This window comes from Carassius gibelio, chromosome B24 (assembly GCF_023724105.1).
Source record: "Carassius gibelio isolate Cgi1373 ecotype wild population from Czech Republic chromosome B24, carGib1.2-hapl.c, whole genome shotgun sequence".
Classification (NCBI taxonomy): Eukaryota; Metazoa; Chordata; class Actinopteri; order Cypriniformes; family Cyprinidae; genus Carassius; species Carassius gibelio.
Window position 1 is genome coordinate 10,175,442 of NC_068419.1, and position 12,461 is coordinate 10,187,902.

At 37.5% G+C, this 12,461-nt stretch overlaps 1 protein-coding gene across 2 annotated transcripts; it reads right to left on the reverse strand.

The window, feature by feature from the left end:
• Positions 1-378: 378 nt before the first annotated feature.
• cdk8 (cyclin-dependent kinase 8) lies at positions 379-12,171 on the reverse strand. 2 transcript variants are annotated; one of them, XM_052596411.1, is made up of 13 exons: positions 11,686-12,171; positions 9,212-9,287; positions 7,599-7,709; positions 7,362-7,502; positions 6,205-6,262; positions 5,960-6,091; positions 5,733-5,876; positions 5,417-5,486; positions 5,242-5,314; positions 5,065-5,162; positions 4,811-4,898; positions 4,439-4,600; positions 379-1,104 (listed from the first exon to the last, which is right to left on the reverse strand). In XM_052596411.1, the coding sequence occupies exons 1-13, from the start codon at positions 11,811-11,813 to the stop codon at positions 979-981; spliced, it is 1,407 nt and encodes a 468-aa protein (XP_052452371.1). In that variant the 5' UTR covers positions 11,814-12,171; the 3' UTR covers positions 379-978. The 2 variants fall into 2 exon arrangements, with proteins under 2 accessions (XP_052452371.1, XP_052452372.1); XM_052596412.1 differs by having other exon boundaries at positions 4,820-4,898; positions 11,686-12,149.
• Positions 12,172-12,461: the final 290 nt, after the last annotated feature.

A 12,461-nucleotide genomic window follows, 5' to 3' on the forward strand; every position in this document is an offset into this window, starting at 1 on the left:
TTTTAAACGCTTCCACTTTTATTGTCAGGATATTTGTTTCATGTAAAATATTTAATTACAGTACAGTACAGTACAATGCATGTTCAATCTGCTGTCCACACAGCGTTTGTTATGAAGTTCTAAGGCTGATCTTTCACACATAACAGCCGGTCTGACAGCAAAATGGAAGTTGCTGACCTCTCCTAACATAAAACCAAAACATTAAATTATTAACTACTGAAATCAAGTTTGTTGTTTCTTTCATACCGCCTTCTACCAGTATGATCCAGCAGGGGGCACTAGAGGTTCTCATTATGCTTCAGTCAGCAGCTCCAGCACAGAGAATTCGGTCCCCAGCAATGGGCTAAAAGAGTGAGTGCTTCAGTATTTATTTGTGTGTGTGTGTGTGTGTGTGTGTGTGTGTGTGTGTGTATAAGGGCAGACGGAGAGACAGACAGACTGACATACGTCATTCTGTCTTTGCTGGCAGTCACATAGCAGCTTTAAGTCTTGGAGAGGCCAACGGATTTCAAAAGTGAGGGCAAGAAGGACTGGGGCTAAAGAGATTGGATGGTACGGTGGATCTCCACCTCGCTCCAAACCAGTCTCACTACATAGTGCAGCTGTTCAGTACCACATATTGAGAATGTTTGTTGGTTTTTTTTGTGTTTTTCTTTTTCATGAAATATCACAGACTTGCAGCAAAGACTTGAACTATCACCAATGGAACAAATATCCGCTTTTCATCAGCTTTTTTCATTTGTTTTCACTTAAAGTCTATTATTTATTAATTTTTTTTACTGTTGTCAGCGGAGGATAATGTCGGCTGTATGACATGGTGATGTTTTGTTAGGTTACAGTTACAGTTACTGTTCCTGCGGTGGAAATGCTGCACAGCAAAGCCAGTGGGTGGGGCGGCTCGGCTCGGCTCAGGTCCACACCCGCCTCCCTAAGTACATTCTCCCTGTTGGGCACTGTGAGAGGGGGGCGTGGCCTGACTCAGTAGCGGTGGGTCTGGTGCGAGTACTGTGGAGGCTGCTGGGAGGTAGAGGAGTATCCCATGCTGCTTTGGGGCAATGATGTGCTTGGTCCTGGGTTCTGGTAGGCAGCATGTGGATTGGAGCGCTGGAACACAGAAAAACTTTCATTAAGGTTTGCTTTGGAAGCAACACGTGACTATCTCTACAGAAGAGAACAATGCATGGGGTCTCAAGCAAGTCGTAAGCAAGCACTCAAGACAAATGAATGCATGTAAATGGAATCTCGCTGAAAGAAAGCATGGAGGAAGCTGGACTGAGAGGCTTTTGCAACAAGAGAACCAATTGAGATGACAGTCCACTTTGAAGACCAAAGAAAGTGTGAATACAAATGTATTAAATGAATAAATCTAAAAGTAAAATATGTGCTTAAATTTGCTCAATTTCAAATATAGTATGACACACACACACACATACATACCCCCACACACACACAAACCCGATTCCAAAAAAGTTGGGACACTGTACAAATTGTGAATAAAAACAGAATGCAATGATGTGGAAGTTTCAGATTTCAATATTTTATTCAGAATACAACACAAATAACATATCAAATGTTTAAACTGATAAAATGTATAATTTTAAGGGATAAATAAGTTGATTTTAAATTTCATGGCATCAGCATCTTAAAAATAATGGGACAAGGCCATGTTTACCACCGTGGGACATCACCTCTTCTTTTTATAACAGTCTGCAAACGTCTGGGGACTGAGGAGACAAGTTGCTCAAGTTTAGGAATAGGAATGTTGTCCCATTCTTGTCTAATACAGGCTTCTGGTTGCTCAACTGTTTTAAGTCTTCTTTGTCCCATCTTCCTCTTTATGATGCGCTAAATGTTTTCTGTGGGTGAAAGATCCTGGACTGCAGGCTGGCCATTTCAGTACCCGGATCCTTCTTTTACGCAGCCGTGATGTTGTAATTGATGCAGTACGTGGTCTGGCATCGTCATTTTGAAAAATTCAAGGTCTTCCCTGAAGAGACGACGTCTGGATGGGAGCATATGTTCTAGAACCTGGATATACCTTTCAGCATTGAAGGTGCCTTTCCAGATGTGTAAGCTGCCCATGCCACACACACTCATGCAACTCCATACCATCAGAGATGCAGGCTTCTGAACTGAGCACTGTTAACAACTTGGGTTATCCTTGTCCTCTTTAGTCCGGATGACATGGCGTCCCAGTTTTCCAAGATGAACTTTTGATTTGTCTGACCACAGAAGAGTTTTTCACTTTGCCACAGTCCATTTTAAATGAGCCTTGGTCCAGAGAAAACACCTGCGCTTCTGGATCATGTTTAGATATGGCTTCTTTTTTGACCTGTAGAGTTTTAGCCGGCACGGTGGATTGTGTTCACCGACAATCTTTTCTTGGAAGTATTCCTGAGCCCATGTTGTGATTTTCACTACAGCAGCATTCCTGTATGTGATGCAGTGCCATCTAAGGGCCTGAAGATCATGGGCATCTAGTATGGTTTTCCAGCCTTGACCCTTACACACAGATATTGTTCCAGATTCTTTGAATCTTTGGATGATATTATGCACTGTAGATGATGATAACTTCAACTCTTTGCAATTTTTCTTTGAGAAACTCCTTCCTGATATTTCTCCACTATTTTGGGAGAGTAGTTGATCCTCTGCCCATCTGTACTTCTGAGAGACACTGCCACTCCGAGAGGCTCTTTTATACCCAATCATGTTGCCAATTGAATGATCCTCCACCTGTTCCATTTTCCGGCCTCTTATTGCTACCTGTCCCAACTTTTTTGGAATGTGTAGCTCTCATGAAATCCAAAATGTCAAAATCTCACTTTCAACATTTGATATGTTATATATATTCTTTTGTGAATAAAATATAAGTATCAAATATAAAATATATATATTTGTGTGTGTGTGTGTGTACAAACTTTGTACAGTACAAATTGTGAGTAAAAAATTAATGGAATAATTTACAAATCTCATGAACTTATATTTTATTCACAATAGAATATAGATAACACACACACACACACACATATATATATATACACATACATACATACATACATACACATACACACACACACACACACACACACACACACACACATATATATATATATATATACTACAATCTACGTGTGTGTGTGTGTGTGTGTGATGTGATTATATGCAATGTGATGCAATGGAAAAAATGTCAGCTTTTGTTTCTTTTGTTCAGATAGCACATAAATTAACTTATGTGGCTTCTGACTTCTAATGCCTCGAGGCCTGTTCCATAATACATGTTTACCAAATAGGCCAAGGTTATTTCAGTTAGTCTGACTCATTGTCAAATGATTTGGTTCCATAAAGCAAATTTAACATAGATAAACCTCAGCCACTGTGGCAACTTATGCTGGAAAATGAACCTGGTCCAGGACAGGCTAACTATCAGGGTAAGGTTAGTTCCTCTAACACTGACCATTGCAATGATATCACCACTGACTCTCTCACATACTATTATAGCCAAGCAGCCTTTCTCTCTGGTTATATGACAGCTGTCCCTTTTATAGTTAGCAGAACACTACAATCTAAAATTGCTCTTTAACGCTTTAAAATCACTAAATAAAAAATTATTATAGCAGATTTTAACTGCTATAAGAAACACACTTTAACTCATTTAGGACTGTATTAGCTAAAATTTTATTTACCCACTACAATAGTCCCGTTACAGTTACTGCTATCGAAAACACACACACATTTCAACTGGGCTTTAAGAAATTATTCTTTTATAGTGACTAAATCTTTAAATAAGTTACAATAAAACAAACATTGTTACAAAATATTCCTCTTTCAAATAAATGCTGCACAAAAATCACAAATATATTAAGCAAAACAATGGTTTTCAACACGGATAACAATAAGAAATGTTTTTCTTGAGCAGCAATATTAGAGCAACATATTAGAATCATTTCTGAAAGATCATGTGACACTAAAGAACATTTAGCTTTACCATCAGAAGAATGAAATACATTTTTAAATACAGCAAAATAGAAAAGGTATTTTAAATTGTAGTAATATTTTGATTGTATTTCGACTAATGCAAAATTTATCCTTTAGCATTTTATTAAAAAAAATATTAGGACCTCAAACTTTTGAATGGTATTGTATATTAGAAAGAAATTAAATAGTTAGGTAACTGACAGGAAAAACTGAACAAGCATTATCTTTTGTGGCTGACAGGCAATAGAAAGATAATTTTCAAGCCTGTTTAAAAAAAAAAAAAAGAACTATGTTATAAACGGTTGCACTTTATTTTACAGTACGTGTGCTTACATGTACTTATAGTGTACTTACAGTGTATTTATCTAAGAAAGTTCTGGTAATACAGGGTAACTACATGGGGTAGGGTTAGGTTTAGGGGTAGGTTCAGGGTTAGTACCAGGTTTATGTTTACATGTGTTACCTGGTAATCTGAGGTCATGATCAGGCCACTTGAGGTAGTAGTGGGCGGAACCACTCTCACCTTCTTCAGAGGCGGGCCTTGTGCGTGGCTGTTGTCAGGGTTACCTGTGTGCCCCGCCCCATTGGTGTGGTTGTTCCCCTGCTGCAGTTGCTGCTGGTTTTTCTGCAGTGCATGATAAACATCCCAACTCTCAATTTAAAATGAAATCCGACTACATAATATGCTGACCAAATGAACCACAACTAATTTCTTAACCGATTACGCTGAGAAAAGCCTCTAAATTTTGTTTCTTAAATTATTGTAAAACATAAAATATTAACTGGTCAGAAATACATTCACATGCACGGAAATAATCAAAAGGAGAAAACACACATTTCTTACTTTGTCTGCCTTGTCTTCTGGTTCCTCTTCCGTCAGGAATTCTCGTTTGGGATAAGGAATCTGGCAGCCAGCGAAGACACTAAACAAAACACAGCTTTTTAAAATATTTCTTAAACACATCATATGCAAGTACAGCTCTGCAGTCGACCTAATTTCAGTGTATATGCTGTATATAAAAAAAAAATACAGAAATCCTAATCATAATACTTCACGCAGAAAGCTGATTTTCGCTTAAAATCACTCACTCAGACGTGGGTAAAGGCTCCTCCAGGAAGTACGGGTCTTGCATGGCCTGCTCAGATGTGATTCGGCGGATCGGGTCCATAGTAAGCAGCTTTTGCAGCTGAAAGGGAGTGCATAAGTTAACAGCTGAATTTATGACAACGAATATATGAGCTTGGCAATTCTATTCGCCCACTTACCAAGTGGAATGCTTTGCTGTCAGGTTTGACTTTATGTTTCTCCATATATTTTATAAGGCTGCAGTTAGTGTACCTACAGAAAGAGGGACAAACACCATCAGATCAAAAACCCTAGTAAATGAAATGCCTTATTAGTATTATACTTTTACAGTCAAAGACGAAATATCAAACTAACGTATTCCTCCTAAAGTCTTTCATCAACGTAGAGTGTTCCGGCATCTTCTTTATGTCCTCCCAGTCTTTATCTGAGAAGAAAATAAGATGACAAAGATTATCAGGAGGACGACTGACTGAACTGAAGCATTGTGAACTATTAACTTCAGCTAAACTGTAACTGCAAATATAAATATTTAAACAACAATTATTCATTCGACAACAGTGTTGACAACAAGTTTCATCCTTACACACATAAAAACCTTACTAATACTTAAACATAAAAAAGGCTTAGTTATCACTGAATTGTATAGATTTCAGATTCAAGTGGAAGATACCTGCAGGAAAGCCCATGACATTAAAGATCCGGTCCAGCTGATCGTGATGGTAGGGGTTACTGGTCTTAATGTCCTCCTGTCGACAGTGGAAGATAGGCTCTGAGGTCAAAAGCTCAGCAAAGATACAGCCAATCGCCCAGATATCTGAAGAAAAGAAAAAGCCATTAAATCTAAAATGCACATTAAAAAAGTACATTTGCACACACACACATAAACAAACATCTTACCGATGGCTTTGGTGTAGTGCCTGGCTCCCAGCAGCAGCTCTGGTGCTCTGTACCAGAACGTAACAACTACAGGATCCAGATCTGCTAAAGGCTTCAGTGGTGAGTTGAAGAGCCGTGCAAAACCCATATCAGCTGCACATAAGGGACAGAATTTGAAAAACAGTTAAGATTGTGCATCAAAACACGATGCATGAACTATCTCTTCTGTTTGTCACAAGAGAAAGGAAACCGAGCTGATGTCATACCTATCTTCACACGTCCTCTTTCAGGACCTTCTCCCATTACCAATATGTTGGCAGGTTTCTGTGGTGAAAGTGTCAAAGTTCAGAGTAGTAACACTTCCTCGCTCATTTCATTGTGATAACTGATGCTTTTGTGAACAGGATGCATTTAAAATAAATAAATACCTATACTAAATGGCTCTTGGTTCCATTAGCATCTACCTTTTGTAAGAATTTCTTATAAGATATCTCTTAATTCTTCATTCAAATTACAAATTTTTTTTATTTTAATTTTAAATTTCTTAATTCTTCATTCATGCATTATTTGGCAACAGTATTATGCATAAATATATATTTTTAAATATTCTGAATTAACCCCCATTCACACCAGGAACAATAACTATAAAGATGACGATAAAGATAAAGTTGTAAACATTGTTTTCCACATTGCAGCTATAACGACAAAGGCTCACAGAAACAATATAGTTGGAATCACTTTCAGAACGATTCTTTCCAACTGATGAACGATAACAGCATTGACAGTCAATCAGAATCATTCCTGCTATATCAAGCTTGAGAATTTAAAGCGGCAGAGGAGCATGCGCTTAGAATAAACAGATGATATTGTCCGCTTGCGTGGAAGCTAATATTGTTACCTTATAGTTAAAGTTATCGTTCTTGATTTAGTCATTTTAACGTTTAGCAATTTTGTTGTGCTTGTCATTTTAATTTTTATTTCGTTATTTAAAACATTACATTCCTGTAATTGTATTTAAAAATTGTAATACATTAACTTATTTTATATCAAATATTATATTTTTAAAAAATTAATAGTTTTGCTTTTAGTAAACCATAACAACACATTTTAGCAAATAAATTAGATTTAATTTCCTCCCAAATATTTCATTCTCAAAATAAAGAAACCAGAATTAATAATGAAATAAAGAAACCAGACCAGATTTGTTATATTCTATACATACATCTGTTATGGCAAAGATATATTTACAAATTCTTTTATAAATGCTGCCACCTACTGGAAATTGTCATGGGATTTCTAATAATCAGCCAAGGCTTAAAACATTTTACTCATCAAGATGATCACAATAAAAAAAAATAAACAAGAAAAATGAGCTACATCTGGATAGACATCTGACTGTTCAATATAACAAATTGAACCTCACCAGGTCTCTGTGCAGGACCCAGTTGGCGTGCAAATAGTGGATACCGTCCAGGATCTGGTAGAGCAAAGACTTTACCATCCCACGCGGCAGCTGAAGAGGCTTCTTATTGGCCTTGGAGGCTCTGTGGAACTTAATGATGTGCTACCAAGAAACACAGATCCTCAGCAAGATATGTACTGTATACAAACATTTCTCTATGTGTGTGTGTGTGTGCATGAGTGTTTGATTGTAAGTTACCCAGAGGTCATGTTCAGCGTAGTCAAAGAGAAGCCACACTTTGCGGTCTGCATGTGACAGGAAAACCTTCTGCAGTGAGATCACATTGGGGTGCTTCAGTTCACGCAGCAGCTGCAGGGAGCAAACAAGAACGAACACACACAGAGAAGCACATGCTGAGACAGACCTCTACAGAGCACCCAAAGTACACAGAATCACTTCAGCCTGAAGAACGCTTATTACAAAGATAGTACGGCCAAAAATAAAAATTCTCTCATTGTTTATTCACCCTCATGAGGCTACAAACCTTTATGACTAAAGAAGACAAAAGCAGACATTTTGAAAAATGTGCTGGTTGCTCTTTTCCATTCAATTACAAAAAACGGAAAATGGAGTTTTAAAGCTTTCAAAATTATATAAAAGCATAATAAAAGCTGTCCATATGATTCATGCACTATATCTAAGTCATATCAAACCAAATGAGAGCTAATAATGTTCACCTTCACTGGACTACCAGATTAGTTGAACACAAATCAATGGCTGAATCGGAAATTAATTATTTTGAATTATTGTCTCCATTACCCTGTTTTTATGCGCAGTATCACATCAGAAAAGAGTTATGGAAGCACCAAATAAATAACAAGAATTGCACACAAAAAAAATATTTAAAAAAAAGAAGAAGAAAATGATGCATGCTTTAGGTGGTTTTTAACTTGTGCGAAAAAGGGTTAATGCAAATATTTGGAGATGGAAATGCATTTTGATCCAAATGCTCATCAAAAAAGTCAAACGACTTTCTGGTAACCAGCGGATCGATCTTGTTGCACAACATCTGAAATTAGGGGTGCACGATAAATATCGGCCGATAATTAATATGCATCTCGTCAGTAAAGCTGGATCTCTAATCAGTGGTAAATTCCATCAGATGCGTGATTTCCCATAGAGAAGCTGTTACTACACAGAGCCGTTAATAACAGACATTAATTTAAGGCATTAATTATTGGCAGATATTTATCGTGCACCCCTATCTGAAATGTTATGATCATTCTTAAATATCCGAGGCGAGCAAAGTATGTCTTCAAGTATTTCGGTATAACTGCCACCTAGAACTCTTACAGGACTGTGTTCCCAAACAGCAGGCATCCACATCCAAGAGCAATACCAAATTTATATTTTAAGAGAAGAATTTAATTTTGGGTGCAATCATTCATCTATTTTGTGAACAGGATCCCCTGATTCATTGACCCAAAAGCAGGAGTTGTTTTTAAAACTGACAGAACCACTTTAAGCAAGTTAAGGAAAGCTTACATTTCAACCTGTTTCTCACACAAATGCTTGTGTGAGAAAGTAGAATGAACGTCATTATATGGAAGTCATACAGGTTTTAAATAAGATGGGGATGATAAAAAATAAAGACAATTTTTAATTTTTAAGTGAACTATCCCTTTACTGCACATTACTTGATAATATAGTCATACCAAATTTCTTAGAAGCCGATCAGAGATTTAACACTGTAAAGTATCCACATGCTGCAAATATATTTCCAGGAACTTGTTTAACCAAGAAGACATGTGCCAGAGCTACTTGAAGAAGATCCTCTTGACAGAGACACGTTTAAAGCATGATGTACTTACTGCTATCTCTCTGCAGGCGGACATAGAGATCCCTGTGCCTTCAATCTGCTTCAGAGCATAATCTTTATCATCCTTCCTGCAAACAGACATATCAGCAACCGCAATTACTCTTCAGTAAATTACGTTTCCCTAAATCTATACCTACATATCACATTAAACCCCTTGTGGAGAGAAAGAGTCCACTGGGAAAGGCCAAGCAGAATTTAAGCAGATGATTTGGACTCTTTTATTACCAGCACACCTTTGAAAACTCATAAGTCTCCTGACGACTAGTGCGAGGCAAAGGGGTAATGTTGAAATGAAGTCCCGCAAAAAAACATCAGCCTATAAAATCCCACAATGCCCTGTCCAGTTTCTGGAGAACAAATTAGCTGTAAACCGCTCATAAACAATCAGCTTCTATGGTGAATAAAAACATCTTTAAACACTTCAAGTGCGACTTTGGCCGCCAGGCAGTCTGGATTTTAATAGTCCAGCTTTGGGTCTGTCTGATGGGTCTCCGCACTTCAGAACCAACTTCCAGAAACTCATCAGCAGATCCATTCTTACTCCGCATAGTTTGTAATTGGTGTGAAAAAAACAAAAAATCATTAAAAGAACATAAGACAAGTATTTTGTGATAGCACTAATGACGATAGAATTGCAAATGCAAATTGGGAGGAATGCAATTTTTAAGATGCCTCAATAGGATCACTACTAGTCCACATTGCAATTTGGTTATATATAGTTTTCTTCTAGTAAACGGTTCTTTAGATTTAATCATCAAACATCAAATTTTTGCTCAACCAAAAAAATAAATAAATAAATAAAATCACATGACCTTACATATTCAATAAAGACCATCATGTGTTTGGCACAGTCTTTTAGAAATCCTGATAAAAGCATGCGTTTAAATTTCAGAAAATGTATAAAACAAAACTGTTACAACTGATCTAACCCTAGAAGGTTACACTGGTCATACTGTTATTCTCAGCCCTTGATCGTCGTGTTTGAAGGGAATCATTTGTCCTTCTTTGGATAAAGAGCACAGACAAATCCTTGTGTTTTTCTTCTAGTGTGAGAAAGTTTCTGAGAATATCTTCCTATCGGCAAGTTACCAAAAATATTGAGAGCAAAGTATTTCAATTCCCTTTTCCCCCAGACGGACTTCTAATAAAACAGACCTTCTAATTCCCCTTTGCATCTGTATTTTCAATGGTATAATCTACACCCGTCCACTTCTGTAAACATCAAAATATGCTAATAATTGCTACATCCCAACATTTGCCTTTTTTTTATGACAACAACGATTTATTTTACAGAAATAGTGTTATATAAACTTCCCAAACCAATATGTAGCTTGGCATGTAAAAGCTGTATTGATGTTATAACAACCAGTTAGAATCCTCAACATCTGCTGACATAAATGGTTAAGTGAAACCAAATTTACTGATGCAACCAATGTAATTGCAGAGATGCTTCAACAGGGCAGCAGAAGAGAAAGAGAAACCAGAAAAAGGAAAAGAAACCTGAAAAAGGCTAAAAGATCCTCCTCTAAACCTGTGCAGAGAACCACAATCTCACGCAAATATCTCAAAAGTGACGCCAATCACACCAGCAATGGATTCAAGGAGTTGACACGAAATTGGGAGACTAATGGTATCTTTACACAGATGAGGTGACATGTATTTGCAAAGAAAAAACAACAGAAAATGGAGGCTGTAAAAATGTAAAGAAATAAATGTTACTGGTTTAAATATGAAATTAGATGTGAGGTTTCATTTGATCACATTATTTAACATGAACTGACATTTCTAAAGCATATATTAATCTTGCTAACATTTAATGGAAGTGGGCTAACACTGATAATTATACTCTGTAACAAATATATCGCTCATTGTTATTTAATACATTAATAAAGGGACCCTTTTGGAAAGCGTTACCGAATTATAAATACAGAAACATACCAGGCCAGTCTAAATAAAATATGAAACTATTAATTAGAATTTTCTGCAATGACAAAGGCAACATATATGATGCTGCATTTCATTCACACAGACCAAACAGCATCAGAGCCTCCTTTTACACTAGTAGAGATGCTGATTTTATGCAACGTTATGGATTTTGGAGCAGCACTTTATTCAGCTGTTTAAAGATGCCATTACGAAAGTGTAGTTTCTGTTAGAGGTATATATGGTTTAGAAAAACAACACGTGATGTGGCAAACCTAAATCTGCATCAAATGCACCTGTGCCCATCGTAACTGCACGAGCTCGTCAATCACAACAACACTCGCGCCTGCTGACGCACATTCACAATCCCCTCGAAACAAGCCTCCGCTGAAACTGAGCTGCACATATCAAACTCTTTCTGAAGACAAGAGACGTGTCTCTTCAAAACACCAGACGACACATAGTGTGTTTTGGTTTCTGAGAGCTGAACGCGACGGCAGCGCAGGCCTCATGTCTCTGCACAAGTCCACCCTGCGAACTCACCCATCTTTCCTCTTAGCTTTGTACACATGGCCATAAGTCCCCCGTCCAACTTTACATCCCTCGTACTCAAAGAGATCCTCGACTCGTTCTCTCTCCCCGGTGAGCTTCACTTTGAAATCATAGTCCATTTTCACCGTTATGCTGGGGATCTGGGCTGTGGCTTCCCTTCAAAGCGCCGCTGGGGAGGCAACTTACTTCAAGCCCCGTTTAGACAATTAGTTGCCTTCCCTCGCGTCGCTTTTCCGGTCAGCGAAAGAGTCCACATTTACCGCGAGCAATTACGGGCAGCAGAGACGGCGTATTAACCACGTGTGCTTCTGATCTGACAAAAAGTGCAGAGTGTTATTGGACTATCAGTCGCTTTCTTTGATATTTCTGTGCAACTGCGCCGCTCAGCCGGTATCTCACCCGGGAGAGTTGAGCGTCCGCAAACGGTATGTCGCAAAACGTCGTGAACGCCGCTACCAACCACAGACGGCGAGGAATGGGCATTGTGGCGCATCACGTGGATTTTAACATTAAAAGGAATGCATACGTTTTTTATTTTTATTTATTTATTTTTTATATATATTTTTTACAATACATAGAGACATGTTTATCAACAATATATATTTAAGTTTCACAAAGCATAACGGGTTAAACAGTGCAAATAATATAAAAATAGTAGTATAATAAAAAAAATAATTCAAAATGTTATATTTACTATAAATATTACCTTTATTAGCAATACTCCTGAATGTCATTTTTACTTTTACATTTACACTACACTATTATAA

What these genes read in the sequence shown, in the direction of transcription:
- cdk8 (XM_052596411.1), bottom strand. Translation starts at nt 11,813, where the DNA reads ATGGACTATGATTTCAAAGTGAAGCTCACCGGGGAGAGAGAACGAGTC. An exon ending in GCACTACACCAAAGCCATCG is followed by an intron (nt 5,877 to 5,959) that starts GTAAGATGTTTG and finishes TCTTTTCTTCAG; the next exon opens with ATATCTGGGCGATTGGCTGT. An exon ending in AGGCAGACAAAGTAAGAAAT is followed by an intron (nt 4,601 to 4,810) that starts GTGTGTTTTCTC and finishes CATGCACTGCAG; the next exon opens with AAAAACCAGCAGCAACTGCA.